Below are 25869 nucleotides of genomic sequence, written 5' to 3'. Positions count from 1 at the left end.
ACGTCAAATAAAGCTACACCGGCTCCAACCCTACACCTCTGCCTCGAGAAGATTTAAATCCCCCCTCAATTGGAGGAGGGTATCCCAATACGGTTGGAACGACAAGTGTCTTTCCACTTTGCTTTGGTACTCTGTAAACATCTCCAAAAGTCGGTGTTTGCTGTGCCCTCGGCCCGTTAGACTCCGATACGGCAAACATCAAAGTTACGCTTGTAAATATTGGAAGGATGCAGTATTTGATCGGGACATTGGCTGAAGGCTACAGCGACATAAAGGCGACATACTTGGAACGATGCGGCAATAATGCTGCTGTAGTTGCAATACAAATGTAAGTATTTATTTGCAAAGAATAAGTAGGTACAATAGTGTCTTAGGTCGTAAGTGACAATTGGTTGCTTATTCTGCTATTTGTACTATACAGGTTGTACTAGCATGCAAAAATCTTCAAACGACTACAAATCTGGCTGTATATCTTCAGAGAGGAAATCGTTTAGGTACACTGTAATGTTTATATTTTTTTTATTGTACTAAACATGGGCCAAAAACTGCGAAAGATCGTCGTCGCACCTGTTTTCTGCTGTCACAAATATTAATATATATTTTAGACATTTTATAGGTAAGTAGGTATGCTCCATCGACTGCATCGGCACTTACCATCAGATGAGATTCTGAGATTGCATTCTGGTGAGATTACGGTCAATATTAGTTTTCACTTAAGACACTTTGCAATAACCAGTTTACTGAAAATCCTGGTTAAACTAGTTTTCACCTAGGCATTACGAAAAACTAGTTTTAACTAGAGAAAACGCGTTTCACTAAAAACGGGTATTTACGGTAACATATACACTAATCCATATACAAACCTAATCCTATCGACACGCGACAATCGCAAATAAACTTTTTTCATAATAGAATTCAATTCCCACATGTCGTGATGCGGCCTCCCAAAACCCGACCGGGGGCGGTATTCAGGACGTTTGTGGAATATCGTGACATCGCCGCTTTCGTGATATCTATCTTGTTATAATTTTAAGTAGAAAAACACCCCTGCCCAAGACAGTTAGTATATCCACTTGTCATTTAATGTAGAGAAGACCTATCCCCTTATTCATAAACTTCTGTTGAGTTAATCAGCTCATCGTTTCTTCCTCTCTATGACATGACGACAGATAGGGACAAACGATGATCACCAACATTAAGTTAGCAGTCGTTTATGAATAACGCCATTACATTATACATTTTTTGGTTGGGAAGACCGTCATAGTTAGGGTTAGCACTCTCATCTTTATATACGCACGTCGCTCAGACACAGAAAGGAAGAACTTCGCCCCTTTTGCTCTTCTGCGGGTCTTCTTACCTAATAGATGATGATGATGTCCTCCCAGATGTATCCGTATACGGCTATTCTGTAAATTCTGACGTGCATGGTCTCGAACGTGGCTTGCGAAACCGAGTTTTGTTTTAAACTTCCGACCGCAAGACGTGCAGTAAAGCTCACCATTTGAGTCGTAAGTGTAATGTGTAGGAGGGCTTGGGCCGAGATTTTCTGATAGACTGTTTTCACCACATAGATCTTATTTCTAAGATTTGTAATTGATTGATGCCAGTGCACATTCGAATTAGCCTGTAAGTAAAATGGCACCTAGTGAACAAAACTTTGGCCGCTAAGTCACCAGCTGTTAGTAAAGCAAGTCGAATAGAACCATAAACCCTTGGGACTAGGGCCAACGAGAATACATAACAGGCTCCCAGCTATTTTACAATATTCTCCAAACGCTTCGCTTAGACTACCCACTCTTACCAGGCCTAATAGAACTCTGTATACGTATAGGCCTCCTAGAGGCCTATAGGTACAAATTTTACAATATGATTTCAATTTTGGCACTCGCAGCTCTCGCTCCTAAATACTTATGATATTGGTGCAAGGGAATACCCAATATTCATTGAGGCCTAAAGGAAATGGCTCGCGATAAAGTTAGTCCCTCATAATTGAGCAAAACATAGCAACATTATAAAACTAAAGTGACCCGGCCAAAACAATATTACTATCAGTTATCTACATTTTTGATGGTAGTTAGTTGACTAAGTTGTGTTGGCACTAAGTTCAGTCTAGGCTAATAGACTCTAGCCATAGCCTAAACTATACAAAGTCATTTGTGAATTAGAAGACTAGACAATCTAAATAAACACGCGTGTCTCTGAATTTATAAAAACAATTCTGTCTCTCGTTGGTGAAACAGAAACGGGGCGTCGTTTATAATTTACTTACTGTTATGGTTTTGATGCGACCATATCGATAGTCTTTGTGTTGTGATTGGCGTCTCACACAGGATTTTGACTTCATTTCACATGGACCAATCAGTGAGCGATCTTCAAGGTCGTATCAAAACAATAATACAACCGTAACGAATTGTTAAATCCGAATCGTGTTCAGGGTATTCGAAATGGTACGATTTTTGTATAATTTATATTTCGGGGTACAGGAGTTAAGCCCTTGAAAGCCCGGAAAGCTAAACCGTAGCTTAAGTATTTAAAAATGGCGCAGGCAAGCTAGCTAGCTATATTAGGGTTGCATTCTAATAAATATTAGGAAACTCTCTAGAAAGTTAAGAGTGTGTCATTTAATTTAAATATTATTATAATTATGTAGAGAGATTTCATATAACAAGCGAGTGTTTTCATTCAGTTATTTCATGATAAAATCATGTCGTCTTAAGGTGACAGTCCATTTCCAACCGCAGCTTCACTACTGTTCATTTTACTATGGAAATTGACAGTAAGGCCCTTCTCTCACGAGACTATTCAAAAGCTACGCGACTGAGATGCAAACCATGATCGCCTACTGGTATACTACTCGTTTCCGCACACGTATAAAAATAAAAAATAAAAATAACATTCGTACGACGATGTCTAGTGACTCCAGCGATCACCCAGCGATGAAGACAATCTTCTTCTCTATTCTGAATTCTTTATTCGTCCAATTATTGTGTATACATTTAATTGAAATAAAAATATAATTCCTGACCTGTCAAATTGATTTTTTCCCAATCTCAAGCCACGCCTTTTCTGTCACATCTTTTCTTACATAATCAGGCAGCTTATAATTATATAAACATGGATACTTTTCCACCTCTTGGACGAAATTTATATTAAAAACTTGTTCCGCCGCCATCTCACGCGTATACGACTCGAGTCGCGTGCGACCAGCAAGACAGTAGCGTGCGACTTATATCAAACGCGTCGTCGACGCGTCTCGTCGTGTGCGAAACGTAGGAAATAAATATGGCGGGTACTCACAAGCGACGCGTAGGATACGCGTACGAAACACAAATCGCTTGAGAGTAGCCTCGTGAGAGAAGGGCCTAACAGCGACGCGTTCAGTACCAGTAGTGCAGCTGCGGTCAGAAATGGAATGTTACCCTTAAAATGAGCACCAGATTCATATCAAATTAAGATGCAATAGAAAATAGGCATGAATCGAGCTCATGAATATCATTCCAATAAGTTTCACTACATTATAACCAATAGTTATCATATATCTCAGCAATAATATATTAGCTGTACTCATATATCCCTAATATTATTGGTGTAATCCTTCGATTTTGCCCCATAAAGGAAGGCCGTAGGTATAAATAACATTTATCGCCGCATAATACCGGTAAATCATTTCAATGCACGCCTTCTATTGGGCCTTTTTTCTTGATAATCCTTACTAACAATCAGGGTTGGGCAGTATTTCAATTACATGTATTTGAAATACGTATTTGAAATACAAATTAGTATTTTGTATTTGTATTTCAAATACTACCTCAAAAGTATTTTGTATTTGGTATTTCAAATACTGCACTCACATGTATTTAGTATTTTGTATTTCAAATACTTCAAGCTTCAAAATACATTTCTATAAATACATTTTATTAAATTCTATAATCCTAAAATGTCTACTCTCTCGCACAAGCTGTGAGCCGACCGCGAACCTCCGATCCAGCCGAGATACAATTTTCATTGGCTGGATACTGGATCTATATTAGGTCAACTTCTGCGTGGAACTTTTCGTTTAAATCTAGGGGATAGGGTCATTGCAGTAGTTTCCGTCCATGCACTAGTTTTCGACGACTTGACGGATTATCAAATATATATTTCATTTTTAATTTACTACTTTTTGCGAAATCTTCATCTTCCTCGCGTTGCCCCGGCATTTTGCCACGGCTCATGGGAGCCTGGGGTCCGCTTGGAAACTAATCCCAGTAATTGGCGTTGGCACTAGTTTTTACGATAGCGACTGCCATCTGATCTTCCAACCCAGAGGGTAAACTAGGGCCGTAATTGGAATTAGTCCGGTTTCCTCACGATGTTTTCCTTCACCGAAAAGCGACTGGTAAATATCAAATGATATTTCGTACATAGTTCCGAAAACCTCATTGCGAAATATCATTGTTATATGTAGACAAATATATTGCTTAGACGCCTTAGACATAAGGATTGAAATCAGTCCAAATTTGTGCAGGAATGTAGGTATATATTCAAATTTCGTCAAGTGGACGTAAACTAGAGCTGGACGTAAACTAGAGCTGGACGAAAACTAGCGCAATGACCCTATAAGTTTATATAAAAGGATATTCGTTAACGTTAAAACTAAATGCTAAACAAAAAATAAATAAAGGTATATTTTGTAATTGAAATACATTATTTTAAACACTGTAATTTGTATTTTGTATTTCAAATACCCGTCACCAAAGTAGTTTGTATTTTGTATTTCAAATACTTTTAAAAATGTATTTTGTAATTTGTATTTCAAATACGTGGAAGCCAGTATTTTGCCCAACCCTGCTAACAATGGCGAAAATGAAGCTGGTTTGTTCGTTACAGACACTATAATAGTATTTTTCATAGCTCAGGCACGGTGACCGAGCTGTCCTATTTATAAACTTAAAACGCAAAATATTAAAATAGTCTAAACAGAGGACAGCTATTAAGTATCATCGTAAACTGTACCGTAAAACGTGATAAGACACTAAAAACATAAAAGGGAATGTTTTTTGGGCAGCCATGTAAAAATTATCCCGTGAATATCCGTGATAGGTATCGAAATAATTATGCCAAGTATCACAAAAAAAAATATGGTTGTCTGTAAAGTCGGTTTACGGACGATAATTTTGCGTGATAACGTCATAAGAAAACATTGATGAAAAATTGCATAATTTATACGTTACCATGGAGATCTGTCCACAACGTTACCATGGAGATCTGTCCACAACGTTACTATGGAGATCTGTCCACAACGTGACACTTTTTCCTACATGCATGGTGTTCATCGATTTATAAGACGTTATCACGTTAAAAACGCTTAGGTTCAGTCAGCATCAATAGCACAGAATAATCAATAGTAGCAGATGAAACAAAGCACCAAAAGTATCTGGTACACTGGAATACTTTTCCAAATAGCGAAATATAAGTAACTTAACAGTTTGCATTCGCGTTAAAAAGTACCTGTAGCAGTCTATGTCCTACAATTTCCACATAAAGAGACATAACCACACAGGATTTCAACTAACTTATTCAAGCAAATCCTTATAATATTAGACCAGATCATAATTCAAGGAATAAAGGTCGTTATGCTAATAAGAATTGGGTCCGTATTGCGAATATTGTGATATCTGGGTACTTGCCAACGCAGTGTTACTGCAATTTTTATTCGTAACCAATAAAGCTAACTAATACTTACTAAATATTTCATAAGAAGCCAAGTGACTCTATCTGTTACTATATTCCAATATTTCCAATATATTAATATTTATATGTAGGTATGTTAAATGCACTAAATTTACTCAGAAATTAGTTACTAATTCTATTTAAAGACGAGACGAAAGGAGTGCCTGGCGTCCGTTGGCTCGTTGGGTGGACGATATTCGGAAGATAGCGGGTCACTTCTGGATGAGATCGGCTCAGGACCAGGACAAGTGGCGTCCTCGAAGAAAGGCCAAAGGCAGTGGGCGATAAAAGGCTGATAAATGATAATGATGTATCTAAAGAAGAGTTAAGGAGAATATAACCACAATTTATCACTGGAAGTCCTATAGAACACTACAGGTATCGCGCTCCGCTCGCGCTTACCGCTCACCGCTTACCGCTCACCGCTTACCGCTTGCCGCTCCGCTCACCGCTCCGCTCACCGCTCCGCTCACCGCTCCGCTCACCGCTTACCGCTAACCACGCGATTGTCTCGAGTCAACACGCCGCGCAAACTTCAACAATAATTAACTACATTAATTCACAAACTACACTCTCTCGTCTTTAAGAACTTCTCTATTATATCTTGACCTCCAAATCTATTAAAACAAAGTGCAATAGAAGATCTATCTTGTATTGGTATATTGTGTTACAACCAGTTATCTTAATTGTTATCGTAATTGCAATATTTTGGGAAATCGAGTTTGCTTTAGGACGTTGGACGGTCAAGCAAGTTTAATTTTCGCTAACATTTTTCACTGTCAAAATGAAATTAATTGATACTGCTTTTATTCTTTAGGTGCTCTACTAATAAGATATTGAATTAGATAACAGTATTATTATTTTTAATACAGTATTTATAGGTACTAATTTATTTAATTTTTAATTCTAATGTTCTTTAATGTAATTTAATTTGAATAAAGACATCGGTTCTAGATACAGTATTACATATTTAACCTTAAATACAACAATACGTGTGGTTAACCTTTCGTCCATTTCCGAAGCCAAATTGTCGAAACCAGTTTAGAAAACAGAATTAAGTATTAAGCTTTTTGACGTGATAACATCTTATAAATCGATAAACACCGGTAGCATGCACGAAAAAGTGTCACGTTGTGGACAGATCTCCATGATAACGTTGTAGACAGATCTCCATGGTAACGTATAAAAGTATGCAATTTTTCATCAATGTTTTCTCATGACGTTATCACGCAAAATTATCTTCGTAAACCGACTTTTCAGACAACCATATTTTTTTTTATCGAAACCGGGTTGCCAAAAAGAAAACAAAGTCTGTTTTGGAAACTATATCCGGAATACATAATTTATCAAAGTAATTAATTAGATAAACAATCTTATCAAATCATAAATCATAATATATAGGCTATGATAAGATTAATTTAGTAGCAAGGAATTAACACAATGGATTGGTTGTTAGTTATAATTGTAATATTCATTGCAATTGTATTCTTGAGTGTAAGTATCTACAGCTTTTTGAGTGCATTATTGACAAAACAGTTAAGGCGCCGTGAGTTCAGGGTTTTCTCTCACTCTCACTGAGCCTTAGCGTGAGCGAGACGGCTGTGCATATTCGGGATATCATTGTTATTTTTAACAAAACAAAATTAATCTATGAGCTTGATCAAAAATGAAAATGCGCTTTTTAGGGTTCCGTAGCCAAATGGCAAAAAACGGAACCCTTATAGATTCGTCATGTCTGTCTGTCCGTCTGTCTGTCCGTCTGTCTGTCCGTCCGTATGTCACAGCCACTTTTCTCCGAAACTATAAGAACTATACTGTTGAAACTTGGTAAGTAGATGTATTCTGTGAACCGCATTAAGATTTTCACACAAAAATAGAAAAAAAACAATAAATTTTTGGGGTTCCCCATACTTCGAACTGAAACTCAAAAAAATTTTTTTCATCAAACCCATACGTGTGGGGTATCTATGGATAGGTCTTCAAAAATGATATTGAGGTTTCTAATATCATTTTTTTCTAAACTGAATAGTTTGCGCGAGAGACACTTCCAAAGTGGTAAAATGTGTCCCCCCCCCCCCCCTGTAACTTCTAAAATAAGAGAATGATAAAACTAAAAAAAATATATGATGTACATTACCATGTAAACTTCCACCGAAAATTGGTTTGAACGAGATCTAGTAAGTAGTTTTTTTTTTTAATACGTCATAAATCGCCTAAATACGGAACCCTTCATGGGCGAGTCCGACTCGCACTTGGCCGGTTTTTTTAGAAGCAATCAAATTATTTTACACCATGTATGAAGTAAAGCATCAGAAGAAAAATATTGGAAAAACCTAGACCGCAGTTATTTTCAGACACAATTTCAATTTAATCAATCCGAAAGAACTATACAGAGTAGGTAACTTGACCCTGACATCATTGTTATGTATTTCATAGAGATTACATAGTGGCTAATCATTTTGACTAAAGAAACTGATTTGACTAAGCAGTCAACTAAAAATAATCCTCGTATTTTTTTCAGATACTAATTCAAATCTGCAGAACCGAAAATCCCATACGTATAATTGAAGTCATATCCAGAGCATACACCAGACGAATGAGAAGGCCCTCGCCCAGAGGACATCACGATCGACAACCAGACATTTTCCACATTGACATTGATTCTTCGAAAGATGATGCAGTAAATATTGTTCCCCTGCCAGAAGATCCTGGGCAACATAGTCCAAGTGACATAGATGCGGGAAAACGTGACAGTACGTTGAGATGAGGACATGGTAAAAGCAAAGATGATAAACTTTAAACTAATAATAAACGCAAAGATTGAGATTGAGGACTTTCACTCAAAGACGTTGGAAGTTGAGGCGATGCAGACAAGAGATTATAATTATTGAATTCTAGCACAAAACACAACGCTGAATGTACTATTATTTATTCTGTGGCTGAATAGACAATGATAATAACATGACAATAACGTACTGTGTTGTAATAAAAACACAATAGAATGAATGAACTCGTACTTTGAATGAAGGATAATATTTTGAAAATAAACACATCCCTCTCTATGCATCCACTCCTCGCACATCGCACTGATGGAAACGTAGCCTAAACAATAACTGTCGTGTAATCGTGTTATTAATAAATAATAGGTATTACAACTTTAGTCGCAAAAAATCGTTAAGTGCCCTTTTCTGAAGTCTCTCAGTCGCTCCGCAAGAAAGCAGGTGTTTTAGCTTCCACTATTTTCTTTGACAGCTAATCGAGCATTCTGTTGAGGCAACAAGCTATAACCGCGTCTCGGCTTCCAACGGTCTGTGTACACAGATAACACAGAGAATAGCCAGAGCTAACGTTTAAAAAAATTCAGCCACAGCTATGCAAATTCTTTTTTTTTTCTTGTATGAAATGGTAAAACTATTTTTTTTAGAATTGAATTCGTCGTCCCTAAATTATACGAAAATTACTTAATAACTCGCCCTAATGCTAAGAGCAGGCAAAAATACTTATAGCACAGATTGGTTGGCAAATCCTACATCATCATCATGCTCATCATCTTTTAGTTAAGTATCTTAAAAAATTTAAAACCCGTATTTAGAAAGTACTGTGCTCTAGTTCAGAAACGTGTAAATTGCTGGACACTTTTTAGAACAACAACGACCCACTTTCAGAGCATGAGAAATGAAAAAATCTTGAGTGATCCTTCTTTGCATACTTACGTCTGCATCCTTTCGGAAACGCTTGGGAATCAAATTTTAAAGCTCGTTTTATGGAAATTGCCGGAAAAAACTCCGCTTAGGAAGGGAAGTGGGAATTTACTAGGAATTTTTCATTGCAAAACGTTTATTGATTAGATTGGGAACTGCCAGCTTGTTGCCTTACGCCTGTGGCTTTAAAAGAGTTCTTGACATGGTTAGAGAAGTTTGCAGTTATTTTTGTGTAGGCGCTCATAGCATCTTATAGTCTCCAGTTCGGGGAAGGCCGGGTCAAAGCTTGTTTTAGATAAGTTGCTCTAGATTCCATTGGATAAGACTTGCACTCTAAGTGATAAAATAATGATGATGGAGTCACATACATATAATCAGAAGGTTGGTTCCAGTTTCGGAACAATTCAAGTTTGGGATTGAAAAATTTGAATTTGAACTTTATAAGGGCTCGAATTTTTAATGCGGATGACTTACAAATAAAGCTGTATGGCACACAGGTGATATACTATCTTCGTAACCATAGTAAAATATATGTATTATAATCATAAAATATATTGTTATTGTAATTTGTCTTTGTAATAATCAGTCAAAGGCATTTTTTTTGTTGTCCCCTACACTTTTTTTTCAAATTTGGGATTTTTTATGTTATTTCTACTCAGAATCAGGAGCCCTTTCTATCCTAATAGGAGAAAAAGTGTCCCAAAATTTCCATACATTTTTCGATCTTTCCATTCCGCGACCGGCATACAAAGTCTATGAAAAATGGTGACGTAATGGAAATAAAAACATTAGGACACGTTTTTTCTCCTATTAGGATAGAAAGAGCTCGTGATTCTGAGTAGAAATAACATAAAAAATCCCAAATTTGAATAAAAAGTGTAGGGGACAATAAAAAAAAAACGCCTACCTACCTACTGCTCATTTGCAGTAGCGATATCGTTTAATTAAAGATATTGATAAGTAATAATCGTTTACGAACAAATACTTTAAAACAACGCCTTGACCACCGAGCTTAACATTTGTACATTTGTGAAAATAATAAATCACAACCTGTAACAAATAAATACAACTTCCAGAGATTTATTTCGAACTGTTAGGTACTTAAATATAAATCTGATAAATATAAATCTAAAGGAAACATATTGTTTTATAACGGGATTAGTGGTCATAAAAAATTCACCCGCTGCGTGTTTGGGACCAATTTAATTTACGTGATTGAGGGTCAATCCCGAGGGTTTTGAGGTCAGTAAAAAAGAACACTTAGCTGATTAATTTATTCTTAATACAAAATAAAAACAAAAAAGCTGCGATTAAGGCACATTTATCACAATTTTGACTTAAAACTAACACGTTAAACGGACACGTGTGATTATATCGGATATTTCAAATTCTGTGCTAACACGGTAAAAAAAATACCAGTGTTAACCTTAAAATTATTGTAAAATATCCAAAAGTAAGTTAAATACATACTACACAATTTTTGTATTTAGAAATACAGTAGGCACTCGGTAATCCTGCACCTGAAATTTTGCCCCATGCCGTATTGTTGGAACTGCCGGATTATTGGATTTATATGGGAAATAAATCTTTTTAAAGAAAATGAATTCTACATGTCAAATACAACCGTTTTGTAATCCGACGCTCGGCTGTGTCAGGGACGCCCGTGTAAACTCATTTGGACCAATTGTAGGGAAAAGTAACGCACGTGTAAGCGCGTAACGCCGAAACGATACGCCCAGAAAAATATGCTAGTCTGAAAAACGAGTCACCCGTGTCACTAAATTGTCGGATTACTGGGCGTGCCGGACTGGTGAGCGCCGGAATACCGAGTGCCTATTGTATACATTAAAAAAATATTGAGATTGCTCATCACTTTTTCGAAGATAGGTAACAATTTTGCAGAAGGACGGAACTTGAAAAAAATAAATAAACGCTGCCAGTTGGTCGAAAATTAACCGTAGGTACCTATGTAAAGTTCTATAAAATAAATGTAATATCCGGTCATAGCCAAATGCAAAAGATATTGTTTAAATGCCTGTGGCTTTCTTCAAAAAGATCTAATAAATTTCCCTCCATATAGTTATTTCACAAGATATAGCTGAATTGGTAGACAAAAAACGACTTAATTTTACTGTAACATATTATCGAAAAAAAATTAAGTTACAACTAGCGAACAGTTTGGAGTTGGAGAAAGGAAAGGGAAGGCTATGTTACAGCTACAGCGGGATTTTTATCGCCTGTTACTATGCCCGTCACTTTCGCACTTACATACTCGTTAGAACGTGACAGGCATGGCGACAAGCGATAAAAATGCTACCGCCGCAGTTCACGGTAGCGAGTTAAGGGACTAGGCCCACGAAACGTTTTGGAATAAAGGATTTAATGGGCGTTTTTATACTTTTTCGTACTGATACTAATGGTAAAGGTAAATTGTGGACGATGTCGAAGGGCTATTTTTAGAGGAATTACCGTCCGGGTAATGTCTAGATTTTAGGGTAACGTCCAGGTTTTTGTCAGGTTATTACAGCTATTCATATGGCAACCCTATCTAGGAATAAACATCGGTTGTTACCATCGCGCCCTTCGCTAACGCTTTATAATGCGGTAGGTATCTGTTAGTCTGTGTTCCAATGGTCTATAGGTGACAAAACCCAGCAAAGTTTGCTAACTAAGTATACGCTCTAAGACTGCAAAGGCGTCTGTTCAGCCAGCAGCTCCTTCGGCGGAGCGGAGGGAGGAAGCAGCGCAGCGTTGGTCACCCCTGGCTTCTCACGCTTGCGGAGCAGGCCGCGCTTGGCAGCCACCAGGAGGAGGATGGCCGAGGATATCGAGAAGGATACCACCTGGAATTGTAGAAGAAACAGTTTTAGACGATAAAGGTTATTCTCCCATTCTCCCATAAATGTCATGTCATGAGGCCCTACAAGGGTTCTAAACCATCGTAGAAAAATAGGTACTATTAGCCGAAAAAATTCTAAAAATTATTCGAAATAAATATTGCTGTCAACAGATCCCATTTCCGTTTTTTTAAGGGCGCTAAGGATAGATTTTTATTTAGTTAGGTAGGTACTTCTATCTAATATGAAAATCAATCTCTCAAATATTGATTATTGATTACCAAAATAAATAAGAGCATTAATAAATTGTACAATGGGACTTAATCGCGTATCTAAGTCCCGTCCCATCTTAGATACGCGATTAAGTCCCGTTGTACAATTTAGGAATGTTGTACATTAAAAAGAAAAAAAAATTTTTTTTTATTATTAATAATGTTTGTTGAATAATAAAAAATATCATTTAAGAATGTGTAAAAATCGTGGAAGTTTAAATCAGTATTAAGAGCATTAAGTACCACAATCCGTATAATTGTTGTATACAGTATGCGGTCTTATCTCTATCCACATAATTCCAGTCAACTTAGTAGATTTTTTTAGAAATTATTTAAAAATCCTTTAATTAAAAGTAACGCGAGCCTAATAAATGATAATATATCAGTATCAACCGTTTACCTACCGGTACTAACAGTTAATAATGTATGTCAGCGATAAAAAGCCCACGGCATTGTAAACAATAGCAAAGGTCGAGCTGACGATAAAAAAAATGATTTGAACGCTTGAGATTCCAATGATATCATCATATCCAGTCTTGCATTATAAATAGACCATTCCAGAGTTAACCAATATCTAACCAAATGTATCTTTCTGCAAACAACTAAGATAGCATGAATACTAAGCCTGGTCTGAGTCTGAGATAGCTGTACTAATTGTAATATCTGGCTAAATATAGACTGGGAATTTACTTTTGTTTATTAATTCAATTGGATTACAGGCTGGATCTTAATATTTTATCCCTCGTTCACAAAGTACTTACGTTTTAGTTCACAAAGAACTTCAACAAAATGCACTAATGTTTCATACAATTTTTTGTAGGTATACAGAACTGGTCATACAAAATAGAAAAAAAGCTATACTCACAGCTGACACTCCGAATGTGGCGATCACTTCAAACGTCAAATACATGTTCACAAAAAAATAAATAGATCAAGCCAAAAAAACGTAAACACGCCGAGACGCGTGCGCAACAAGACTGACTGCGAAATGATCATAACCCCGTTTTCCAGTTTTTAAAAACACACGTGGTTTCTCAAGCGAAAAACGACACTGTGCGACACTGTGCTCAAGTTGACTCATAGCAAAAACGTCTATACTGAACAAACTTACATTTGCAGTTGAAATGGGCGCTGCTGTCGCAAATTACAGCGAATTGATTAGTTATGAATTTGACCACCCGCATTCATAAGTTGGTTGCTTTGACGTTTCGCTCGGAACGGCAACGTTGTCAGAATGGCAATGACGATAACAGGTTATGTCGTCACATATTGTTTGCTATGGTGGAATGAACCTTATTTTAAAGGGATTAAAGTTTATTTTAATGATAATGTCGTTTATATGGGGCCAAGAATTAATGACGACGTTGTATCATAATTTGTGTCAAATGAATATTAAATTAGTAGTTAATCCCTAGACTGGAAATAGTGGGGGGCGGCCTTTGCCCAGCAGTGTGATATTATAGGCTCCCAATAATATTTAGTAAAGTTAATCCCTCACCTAGGGCTACTTTTAAGCTTCTAAGCGATCAGATGGTGTGCAGTTCTCAAAAATGTGACGTTATCTATGAAAAGAGATCTTATTGTCGACGGCGTTTATGCCATTATTAACGATGCTCCGATATAAATACGAGGCCACGTGACGCCGTGCGGCGTATGCGCCATCGACAATAAGGTCCCTTTTCATAGATAATGCCTCAAATAAGTTTGAGTGCACCCGGCTCTACTGTTTTTACTGACCTTCAATAAAAAGTCAAAAATTCTGCAATACGCTATCAATTTAACGACAACTTTGGAGGGTAGAGGTACCTAAGTAAATAATAGTAAATAATATGAAAGCTAAGTAAATAAAAGTAGGGTTCGAATATTTAGGGAGCACGGAGAAAATAAAATAGCCTTCTGGGATATGAATATTAAATTCATGTTCCTTCTTTTATCCGTCACTAAATTAGATCACGTTGCCGGGACTAAATATTTTCAGATAAGGGCTAAAATAGTAAAATACCTAAATATGTTATGTTTTGGTAATGGTTTGCGGACAAATACATACGTCATTCATAAGCAATATGTAGGTACGTTTTTCGTTTTATAAGTTTTATTTTAATTTGTTTTTAACTGCCTCTGTAAATTTCTTTAGAGATATCGTTATTTTAATGAAATAAATTGTAGCGAAAGATAGGTCATGTCAAAATTTTTATTATATATCCAAAATAATTGTACATTTAGGCAATCATATTTTTTCTTGAATATTAGTTGGCGTTGCGAGCGAGGTAGTAAGACCTCGCAAGACGAGCAGTGGTCGCAATGCCCCTCCAGGTCTCCGCGTTGATGTGGTCGACGTACTGCGGCGGCACGCGGAAGTCCATCCCGTAGCCTGGCAGCTCCAGGGTGTAGGAGAACGGGATGCCAATGTGCTGCAAAATATAGAGTAGTTGATGTAAAGTTTTGGACCTAGAAATGAACCTTGCGGTACACCTATATTTTGATATGAAAGCCTAATAAAGTAATAATTAATTAATTAGCTATGTAATTGCTTTACAATTCAGTACCAAAAAAGTAGGCACCTTGAAATTCTTAGACCTAGACTGAGACATTAAATTCTAAGTATTGAAATTGCTATAAAATGCAGGACCTTGATGTATGTAGATTTAAGCATACTATTCAAATAAGACTTAGAATAATTAAGTTATAAATAAAGCCTAATCGTAAGCGTTATTTTGTAGAACAGTAAATATATGTTTTTAGACCGACCTGTCCATAATCCTGAGCACTTCCAGACGTAGCGTAAAGAATCAAGGCACTATTTCCAACCAAATAATACCCAGCCGCCGGCAATTTAACAGCATCCATCGCTGCTCCCATAGCCGCACCAACATGGTGGATATGCGCCACGTTTGAGGGTAGATCTCCTGAGCCAAATCCATACAGCACCCAGTTGCCATAGCTATGAATGTTCATGTATATTTGGATTCTGTCTACATTGTCTTCAAGGATTGCTTTAACGATTTCGGTTTCAGGTTCGGAGAAGGCTAAGTGCCCAGGGTAGACATCGGAGCAGGGGTCGGAGGAGACGCCGACGGTGTTGAAGGAGACGTTGAAGTTGCGGTTGGCGTCCACACCGTAGCAAGTTTGGCTGACTTCGGGATAGAAGGAGCGAGTGCGGCGCCAGAGACGAACCTGCGGGACAACAAGCGTATATTATGATTACAGTTTGTGACAGTATTTAAACACGTGAACACAGTGTTCCCAAAGTGAAAGAAAACAAGAGTCAATACGGATAAGTGGGCATATGGGCAAGTGTGGCTGGCCGTAACATTGGGCCTGTTTACAGATTAATTGGTGTTTATTGCGAGTTCATACATTTGCCGCTAAGCGCAAGTAGTAAGTAGCCAATGTATAAACTCGCAATAAACACTAATCCCTAACCTAAAAATAAAATTATTGATATAAAGCAATTAAATTAGAAGACTTACAGTAGTATGCGTGTATTCATAGCCATCAGGATTAACGAGCGGATGAATGATCCAGTCAATGTTCTCCAGCAGGTCTCTGTCCTGTTCCTGAAGATCCTCGACCAGGCGGTGGATGCTGTACAGCGCCACGGGAGTGGTCACCCATTCACGAGCGTGGATCATGGCGTCCATGACATAGATGGGCTTGGAGGTGTCCTCGAAGTTGGTGGTTGAGATCTAGTCAAAATAACAGTAGCAGAAATGGATATTCTACAAAGTTACAATACCTTACCTACATTATATTACTTCTCCTCCTTGATCCTATACATTTTGTATGTATTTATATCCTTTATCTTTCTCGTACCTTGTTGTACATTTTGCTGCATTTGTCACCCGCTTTTCACTTTCTCCTCTCATCTACTCAAAGGTTAACTGGAAGAGATCCCTCAAAGGGATAAGTTCGCCTTTGTACTTCTTACTAATTGTATGTTATTTTTAATATGTCTTTTTGTACAATAAAGAGTTTACTACTACTACTACTTATATTTACCAAATCATAAAATTATGTGTCGACAAATGATTTAGAAGTGGTACCTACCTTAAGGTACTTGATAGCACGGCCTTCCCAGCTGGTCCCAGCGTTGACTAGAGTCACAATATCAGGGTAAGCCGCCGCGATTCTTTCCAAATAGGCATCTATCTGTAAATGTACGAAAATAATTTCAAAATAAATGGCAAGTCCCATGCCCCAAATAGTTACAAAATCCATGCTTTCAGATTTATCAAGAGGTTTTACTAATCATATTTTAATATCCTTAGATCTTTTCAAATCACGAGTGAATGAATAGTCATTTAGGTAAGCATGCTCCATCCTAGACCGCATCAGCACTTACTAACGTACCTACTAAATTTTTCATGTATATTTTTAAATAAAATTGCATTGCAGTTTAGTATCTTTCACAAACCTCAGCATACCGAGGGTATGACTCGAAAACCATCCTATTGGTTCTGGTCCCCTGAAAACGCTCTATCTCGGCGTCGTGCTCTTCGAAAGCCCTGTAATAAATAAATAATATTGACATATTATCCTTACAAAAAACAAGTGCCGAAGACAGAGCAAAGTGCAGAAAGAAAATTTGAAAACGGAATTGTAGAATATTCCTTGAGGTAAGATGACCGACAGATTGCCTAGTGTGAAGGTCAGTAAAAACTGTATCCAAGTAAATATTTTTCGGAAACAAACTTTTTTTTTAAGTTGAAAACTTCTTTAGCGGCGCTGTGCACTTTTTGAGGTGGGGAAAAAATGTTAAACTCGAGACAGCGTAAGACGATCACGTGACCGTAAGATTTAGATGGCCTCTCATTTAGATGGCATTTAAATCAATAAAGAAAAACTCAATGACATTACATGAAAAACTGTCACATGTAATATCATTGAGTTTTTCTTTATTGATTTAAATGCCATCTAGTGAGTTTCTCTCTAACTGGTATTAATATCACTCGAGTACTAACAGTGATGTGCTTAGGGGTTTCAAGTAATTAACGCTAACGCTAGATGGCGTTAACCTCAATTATACATAGTGCATTCTGCACTAGTCATTGAGTTTTCAGTTCTGCCGGCACTCCCTGAGTGCAACCCGTTGTTTTTTTAGATGTTCTCAAAAATTAAGGGTTTATTTAATAATTTCTTCAAGAAACTATCGCTTTATATAATCCATCAGCAGAGCTACACTTAGTTCACGGGCCATGCTGTCAAACGTCCAAGCGATTTTTTTGTCAAGCAGCCGTTTACTAGTAAAGTATTACTTGAAGACCTACCGAAAAATCTAAATTCGTTATCTGCCACTCTATCGGTCTTGCATATTAGAGCGACAGAGAGACAGATAAAGTTTTTAGATTTTTAGATGTTGGCGGTAGGCCGCCTGAGTATACTTTACTTACTTAGCAACATCTTCTAAATGTAAATAATGTTCTACGCCATTCTTCTCCAACTCTTCAAGGAACTGTTGCTTGTTCTGAGGAGACACCATGACCAGAGCGTCGCTCAGGGCTACGGCGCCATGCTGCCAAACGTCCAGGTCCAGGGAAACCTCAAGGTCGTGGACGAGTTTCGCGTGGGACGGGCTGGTGAGCTTGACTCCGTGGACTGTGAAGCTGTAACAGATTTAGCTATGTTTGTTATCATTTTATCAGAAACACTCGGTCCGAGGGGTCCGGGTGCCCAGACCTTCTTCACAACTATTTCATGACAATGACAGTTCCATTGGGTTATGTAATACCGTCCTATCGAACCCCATGTCCTATGTAGTTGAAAAGGTATTAAATGTTGTAAAGTGCGATCTGAGGGACAGAAATGTGTGATGTAATTAAACTAGATTTGGCTGTTTACTTTCTATTAACTCTGTTAATTAAGGCTGTTTTTATGGGGCGGCATATTCGTTCACTTGAAAAAGCCCCTTAATAAAGAAAAAAAAAGGCCTTATCAAAGATAATGGTGGATAACATGTGTTTAAACAGTAGGTTTTGTTTTTATTATTATTATTAATCTAAATGTCAAATGATTATATTTCTATCAAGGAACACTGAGCCCTTTGTCTATATTAGCATATTTAAAAAACACTGTAACTCTAAAAAATATAAAATATTGAAGCAAAAATAAATAAATAGTAATATAACTATAACATACTTACCCAGAGTAGATATCATGTTTCCCAGCATTAGCAAAGGAAACAATAATAGCACTCAAAATGAAAAATTCTCGAAAGACCGCCATTTTCATGGCAAATCGCATAAGACTGTGCCATATCTTCAGACTTAACGAATTAGTTTAATCTTAAACTTGCTTTGATAATAAATGACATATCTGATAATATCATTATTATCAGAAAATTATATTTATGACACTGCATATTTCGATCAAAAGATCGACGTAAACTCGAAGATATTAGTGATAAAATTTACAATCAGTATAAGCTTTGAGACATTAATTCCGACATAATTATATGCACTATCTTGCATTGTGCAATAAAGATGAAATAAATAAATAACTTGTAAAAATTAGGTTATTTACATCCCCTGAAAAATACTCAATAGATACTGAGTACAATTAGACCCGTATCTATAAACTATATTTGTGTTTCAATTACCTAGTTTAATCGATACTCATTTAGCTCTGTTTAAGTCACTCTCTGTAGTTTAAGGTACATTAGTTAAGATGTCTAGAAGACTATAGTATATGACACAGTTCAGGTAAATAAAGTAAATTGTATTTTAATAAATTAATGCATGTAATGTTTTGGAAAGATGTGTCCCACCGAGTTTATTGACGGTCCCATATTGGGATTCCCTTCCTCCAATTTAGGGATTTAAATGTTCTCAGGCAGAGGTGTAGGGTTAGAGCCGCTATAGCTTGCGTTCATAAGCGCCTACTTGAAAAATAAATCTTTATCTTATATTATTTTATCTTAGTTGTTACACAATTAACGTGACTATAAACACGTTGAAATGGACGCCTTAAAAACCCACGATTAATAAAATTCCATAGAATCATGCATAGTACATAATAAGTTCAGTTGGCTTTGTTTCCAGAATTTCCTGTTACTTGAGACGATAGTCCGCTCACACAACTACAATGTTTTCTAATGCTTTGGAATAAAGTTCAATTTCCATTATTGTTTGCCTGGAGATATCACCTTAGAGTTTTGCGTAGCTACAAATGTGTACACGCAAGTCGATCCAATGTTATGACACATCAATGAACGGACCAAGCGAACCAATTCTTTTAATTTCGCTTTGCTTCACTCTAAGCAAACCAATTTAAAACGAGATCTCATTAAGTACACGTTGTTTTTTGTTGTAGTCACACTTACACTAGTTCAGAAGAGGCATAAGCTAGCTAGCTAAACGGTAAAGAAAGAATAGCAAGAAACAGTGTTTGTGGTTTTAAGAGTCACACTGGCATCACAGACTGCAGTTGGAAAACAAGCTCTTGCCAATTCGTCCCAGTTGGTTTGAGTAGAGGCGATTACGATCGTCTTTTATTAAATTTCATTGTGTTTATCAAACTAAAACAAACTTTACTGCTTTAGCGGTAAACTTTATATTTGATCGATGACTGATCATATTAAAAATACCCAAGTTAGAGTTTTCTTTTAGTTGGTGAAGAAAGTATAACCTGTAGAGTGAAGTTGTTTGAATTGTTTGTGATTGTGAAAACATATTATATTATAGTCTGTAGATAAACAGTGTTAAAGAAGATCGTGGTGAAATGCAAGTTATAGGGATAATATTTTTCGCATGCTTGGCTTTCGTAAGTATTTTTCTGTTTTTTTGTTTTGTTTTTGTGTATTTTTTTGTTGTTTTTCTGTTTAAGTATGTTTCTGCTTGTGAATAACCGGTTATAAAGTGAAAGACTTGTAGTTTAAGCATTTCTTCATATGAAATAAAATATGTAGCTATGTATAGTTTTATGTTATGCAGAAAGTATAAATAACATATACCTAATACATCAAATAAAATTAAAATAAATACTCATCTACCTACTCGTAATTCTCGTAAACAGATATTTTGTATTTTTTTTTTATTGATAACGATAATTTAAACACAACTGAATATAAAAAAGACTCTTATGACATTTATTCCCTGATTTATGTCTTAGGCTTATGCCTCTTGAAGAAGTTTACAATGACTGGTCAAAGTGGTCAAGCGCTGCTTTCATTCCACGGTTCCTTACGATCCTTGTCGTTGTTTTTAAGTAAAATCAATAAAATAACTCTTATTTTATTGTTTCAGGCCATAGCTATACTAATCTTAATAACATGCTGTTTCTACAAAGTCAGCGGTGGCAAAGGCGATCCCGAAATGTGCAAAGCATCACTAAAGGCATCGGACAAAATACAGCGAATGAACCAAATCGCTCACAACAAATCAGTAAATGACAAAACGCCAAGCGCAAATATAATTTTATTTTTAAACAAGAAAAATAAATATTCAGATGAAAAAAGAAATCATTACCAAAGCCACAGTGATGGTGGGCTTGGGATTGGTCATTTTAATGATGGATTCTGCAGTCATCAGAGCGGTTGGGGTCATCACAGTAATGATCAAGGGTATGATGATTGTGGGCATACTGATGACGGGGGGCATGGAGGGGATGGGGGTGGAGATAATTAAGTGCTGATTAATGTAAAAATCCTGTAGTAAATATGATTCATAAAATGGCATACATTGCATACACACGTATACCTACGTGTAATTTATTATTTAATACACTGTCAACCAACCAAAAGTATTTAAGTAGGAACTTAAAGTAGACAATTATTTTATAAGATTCTTAAACTTATTTAATAAGTTACCAATGTCAAGATATTAAGAAAGATCTTATTCATGGGATAGTTTATAACGAGTTATATTACATATAAAATATAAAATCACTGATACCTACTTATTTTTTTTTTATCTCCCTGCACAGTTTTGCGATCCTATTATGAGTCAATACAATACAGTCTCATTGTGATGTCACATAAGTACATGTTTATTATTTCTTTCTAATTCTAAATTGATGCCGTACAAACGCGACGTTTTGGTCTCATTAGCTCATTACATTCTATTTTAAACCAAAGCGCAGTGATAGCTCAAACGTTTTATTTGCTATTTAGTTTGAACCATACAATTCTTCTCTTGACACACTGATACTTGATACCGCAGTCTTACTAATATACTACTTTTCTTTTCTTTATACATCCGTTACGCAAGATGTATAATGAGTGATACTAGCTCAGTTGTACCTCTACAATTGATTGTTACGACAGTTATTACTTAGTCGTGTCATTAGATAAGGCGCTATTAAATGGATCAAGTACATTAGCGTTAATGTTAACCAAGTTCCTCAGTATCATTGCAAACAGCCAAATAAAATCACTTTTTCTTAGTCTGTAAAAAAAACATAAATGTATTCAATATTTTAAAAGCAGAAAAAGTGAGTGACAATAAAACAAATAACTATAAACAAATGTTAAAGATATTAAACGAAGTGTAAATGAAACGAGAGAAAAAGTGAAAATAAATAAAACAATATGTCATCAAAAGTGTGGATAAGGTTTGAGAAGCAGAACAGAGACGGGACACTGATGAAGCTGAGGATACAGGACCTGCCGTCGGAGAGGATTGAGGAAGCCACAGAGCTCATGGTGAAATACTTCGCCAGGGATGAGCCTTATCGAAAAGCGACAGGTAAAGATAAGAAAAAAATAATAAAAAGATAAAATTGTATTTAACATTTTCAAGTATAGGTAGGCATAGGTATAGGTAGAGTGGTGGCAGATCTCCGCGAGCTCGGTGTCAGCGAAAGCTGGCGTGATACCGCTCTGGACCGAGCAAAGTGGCGTGCTCTTGTGTTGGAGGCCAAGACTCATTTGGGACATCGTGCCAGCCAAGTAAGTAAGTAGTATAGGTATTACTATGGTGAAACTAAATAAAACCTGGTAAAATCGTTTTGCATATGTTACACACATTTCAATACTGACGACTCTCTGATATTTTGTATGATTTACTTTAAATTATAAAAATAAATTAATGCATTTTAATTGTATGATGAAATGTTTTGAAAAGATGTGCCCCGCCGACTTTTTTGCCCTTCCCACCCTGTGATACCCTCCTCCAAAATTGAGGAGGGACTTAAATCTTTAGCAAGTTCTGTATTCGGTTGTGGCTATTTTATTGAATTTATGATTTCAGGTTTTCCAAATAACCCAGAAGCATTAGAAGAATACAGAGATTACATAAACAAAATATTCCGTGACCCTGCCAGTCGCAACGTGATGTGCTGCGATGATGACGAGGATAACCAGGACATTATTGGGGTCTCATCGGTGGCTGTAGCTACCGAGTCGTATTGGGACATGGTAATATTCCTTATGGTACAGTATATTAAGGAGGACTTCCTCCGACATCAGTACTTACTCATAAGTAAAGGGGGATGTTGGCCAGCAGTGGGACACTCTATAGGAAGAATAAATAGGTAAATAATCAAGTATCATTCTTCACAGACCGCTGGCAAAGGGACAGAAGAAGCGAAGAAGATCAACGCGATCTTCTACGACGTGTCCCACTCGTTCGACCTCTTGAAGGAGTTCAACCTCTCGTCCTACTACTCCGGGAAATCTTTGGTGGTTGTGCCGGAGTACAGGGGTTACGGGATCGCGGAGAAGTTTCTGACAGTGAGGTACAATTATTTAAGATATTCCACGGCGTGTCCCACTCGTTCTACCTCCTGAAGGAGTTCAACCTTTCCTTTTCCTACTCCGGGAAATCTTTGGTGGTCGTGTCAGAGTACGGGGGTTACGGGATCGCGGAAAAGTTTCTGACAGTGAGGTATTCTTTTTGTGTTCCATACAAACCTGGAGTAGATATTAATGTAGTAGGAACTTTTATATGACGAATGGAACATAAAACCAAAATTTACACATAAAGTTGACCTGGAAACATAAGATTTGGCAAGAAGTAACGGCACAAATAATGAAATATTTAAGAGAAAATTTAGAGTATTTTTGATATTTTACTGATAGGGTAGATAGCGGTTAAAAGCAGGGATGTTACAGAGCTCCGTTTCCGTTTCCGTTAAGTCGGAACTTCCGTTTGGTATTACACATCCGTTTCTGTTCCGGTTCCGTTACTTTTGAAACGGAAGTTATATCGGATGTCAACGCTTAGCGCGGCAGCGGAAGATGGGCGGGTGTACATCAAAAACAAACAGGTTTATACCAGTCATTCGTTCATAGCCCCGCTTGCCACGTGCTGCAGTAATTAGATGTTCTGGTTTATACGTGTTTTTGAATTAAAAGTACCTATTCGTATGTGTTGTGTTGTGTAATGTATACCTACTGATAGTACTGACTCAGGCTCCGGTTCTGGTTCCGGTTCCGTTTTCGGTTCCGATTCCGTTTCTGGTTCCGATAAACTAAATTTAAAACATCTGGTTCCGCTTTCGGTTCCGATAAAACCACATCCGTTACATCCCTGGTTAAAAGGATAAAGGATGACTCATTTAGACCGAGCCGTGTCCGGGCCGGAACTTCCGGCGCTTAATTTTCTATGACAGATAACCACATGATACTTTCCGCAGAAAACGAAGCCCCGGAAGCTCCGACCCGGACACGGCCCGGTCTAACGTGAGTCATCCTTAATACCTCCTTTAACAAACACCTAGAAGTTATTACACGCCGTTAATTAATTTGTTTACCAGACGCCTAATGTGTGGAGCCCACGGCATACCAATGACAGCCGCGTGGATGTCCACCTTCGCAACCCAGATAGCCGCCGAAAAAGACGGCTGGCAGACCCTCTGTGAGCTGGACTATGCGGATATTGCCCAGAGGCATGGCGTTCGCTTTGAAGGAATACCCCCCACTAATAAATACATGGCGGCTTGGCCCCTTCCTTAACCAGATAGCCTTGGTAAATAAAAATGTTCACTCTTTAAAAATATTTATTTTAATATTGTCTTCGATTACCGCGATAGTTACTTATGAAATAAAACTATTGAAACGGATACCGCAAGTTTCAAGATATGATGATGTTATCTGCAACCTTAAAGTCCGCAACAACTACCAACTTTCCGCATAATATCTATAAATAATTATTTATTTAAGTAAACTTTATTGCACATAATACGAAAAAAAATACAAATGGCGGACTTAATGCCTAAAAGCATTATCTACCAGTCAATTTACAATTAAACAATACCAGAACTTAATTTGGAACCATATCAAACAACTGAAAAAGGTAATACACTACATATACAATACACAAAGAAAAATATTACACGGATCATTAAATATTTTTTTTCTACTCCCGCACTTTTATTTGTCATTTAAAAGGTCGTGTACACACCTTTAAAGCCCTATCTTATAGTTGTCAAGACTAGTCTTTAGTCTATTCCCCAAAAAAGAATTCTTACGTAGTATCTTTTTGTCACTTTTACAATACTTTGTGCAATGGCCACTTAAAAAATACATTGTTGCCAACCTTTAGTCGTAACACACTGTCGCACTGCAAGGTGACCTTGGTTAGTCGGACCCATAAGTGAGAGCGAGAAAGAAATATATCTTTCTCGCTCTCGCTTATGGGTGTGAATGTCATATCTGACAAATAAGTGAACCATAGACATGTCTTTTTTAGGGTTCCGTAGCCAAATGGCAAAAAACGGAACCCTTATAGATTCGTCATGTCTGTCTGTCTGTCTGTCTGTCTATCTGTCCGTCTGTCCGTCTGTCCGTCTGTCCGTCTGTCCGTCTGTCTGTCCGTCCGTATGTCACAGCCACTTTTCTCCGAAACTATAAGAACTATACTGTTGAAACTTAGTAAGTAGATGTATTCTGTGAACCGCATTAAGATTTTCACACAAAAATAGAAAAAAAAAAAAAAATTTTTGGGTTCCCCATACTTCGAACTGAAACTCAAAAATTTTTTTTTCATCAATCCCATACGTGTGGGGTATCTATGGATAGGTCTTCAAAAATGATATTGAGGTTTCTAATATCATTTTTTTCTAAACTGAATAGTTTGCGCGAGAGACACTTCCAAAGTGGTAAAATGTGTGTCCCCCCCCCCCGTAACTTCTAAAATAAGAGAATGATAAAACTAAAAAAAATATATGATGTACATTACCATGTAAACTTCCACCGAAAATTGGTTTGAACGAGATATAGTAAGTAGTTTTTTTTTTATACGTCATAAATCGCCTAAATACGGAACCCTTCATGGGCGAGTCCGACTCGCACTTGGCCGCTTTTTTTTAATTTCATTCAACCTTTTCCCGCTCGTATCCTCCATTCTTTGCTACTTCTTGAATATTGTGAATCTTGAATATGAATACTATTGTGCCTGTCGAATGAAAACT

The 25869-nt window shown here is 37.0% G+C and overlaps 3 protein-coding genes and 2 long non-coding RNA genes across 6 annotated transcripts in view; 2 read left to right on the top strand and 3 right to left on the bottom strand.

The window, feature by feature from the left end:
- Positions 1-25869, top strand: part of LOC134656868 (zinc finger BED domain-containing protein 4-like) — a 188667-nt gene that overhangs the window by 74656 nt on the left and 88142 nt on the right. The window lies entirely within an intron of this gene.
- Positions 328-491, bottom strand: LOC134656850 (uncharacterized). The gene is made up of 2 exons (XR_010097566.1): positions 454-491; positions 328-395 (listed from the first exon to the last, which is right to left on the bottom strand). It is a non-coding gene; the product is annotated as an uncharacterized LOC134656850 (long non-coding RNA).
- The window catches only part of LOC134657024 (uncharacterized), a 77601-nt gene continuing 59545 nt past the window's right edge, over positions 7814-25869 (bottom strand). The window contains exon 2 of the long non-coding RNA XR_010097579.1: positions 7814-7925. This is a non-coding gene — a long non-coding RNA (uncharacterized LOC134657024). The remainder of the gene's footprint in view (positions 7926-25869) is intronic.
- Positions 14765-18866, bottom strand: LOC134656718 (carboxypeptidase B-like). The gene is made up of 7 exons (XM_063512229.1): positions 18662-18866; positions 17913-18125; positions 16937-17027; positions 16570-16671; positions 15993-16208; positions 15271-15696; positions 14765-14933 (listed from the first exon to the last, which is right to left on the bottom strand). The coding sequence occupies exons 1-7, from the start codon at positions 18760-18762 to the stop codon at positions 14769-14771; spliced, it is 1314 nt and encodes a 437-aa protein (XP_063368299.1). The 5' UTR covers positions 18763-18866; the 3' UTR covers positions 14765-14768.
- On the top strand, positions 22035-24428 carry LOC134656786 (uncharacterized). The gene is made up of 4 exons (XM_063512309.1): positions 22035-22202; positions 22707-22873; positions 23018-23193; positions 24214-24428. The coding sequence occupies exons 1-4, from the start codon at positions 22046-22048 to the stop codon at positions 24410-24412; spliced, it is 699 nt and encodes a 232-aa protein (XP_063368379.1). The 5' UTR covers positions 22035-22045; the 3' UTR covers positions 24413-24428.

The sequence above is a fragment of the Cydia amplana genome, chromosome 19 (assembly GCF_948474715.1).
Source record: "Cydia amplana chromosome 19, ilCydAmpl1.1, whole genome shotgun sequence".
In the NCBI taxonomy this organism is placed as follows: Eukaryota; Metazoa; Arthropoda; class Insecta; order Lepidoptera; family Tortricidae; genus Cydia; species Cydia amplana.
Note: the sequence above shows the minus strand (reverse complement) of the source record. Positions and strands in the feature narration are given on the sequence as shown.

What these genes read in the sequence shown, in the direction of transcription:
- LOC134656786 (XM_063512309.1), top strand. Translation starts at nt 22,046, where the DNA reads ATGTCATCAAAAGTGTGGATAAGGTTTGAGAAGCAGAACAGAGACGGG. An exon ending in CCGAGTCGTATTGGGACATG is followed by an intron (nt 22,874 to 23,017) that starts GTAATATTCCTT and finishes CATTCTTCACAG; the next exon opens with ACCGCTGGCAAAGGGACAGA. An exon ending in GAGAAGTTTCTGACAGTGAG is followed by an intron (nt 23,194 to 24,213) that starts GTACAATTATTT and finishes TTTGTTTACCAG; the next exon opens with ACGCCTAATGTGTGGAGCCC.
- LOC134656718 (XM_063512229.1), bottom strand. Translation starts at nt 18,762, where the DNA reads ATGCGATTTGCCATGAAAATGGCGGTCTTTCGAGAATTTTTCATTTTG. An exon ending in GTGCTATCAAGTACCTTAAG is followed by an intron (nt 16,209 to 16,569) that starts GTAGGTACCACT and finishes TATTTTGACTAG; the next exon opens with ATCTCAACCACCAACTTCGA. An exon ending in ATGAATACACGCATACTACT is followed by an intron (nt 15,697 to 15,992) that starts GTAAGTCTTCTA and finishes GTTGTCCCGCAG; the next exon opens with GTTCGTCTCTGGCGCCGCAC.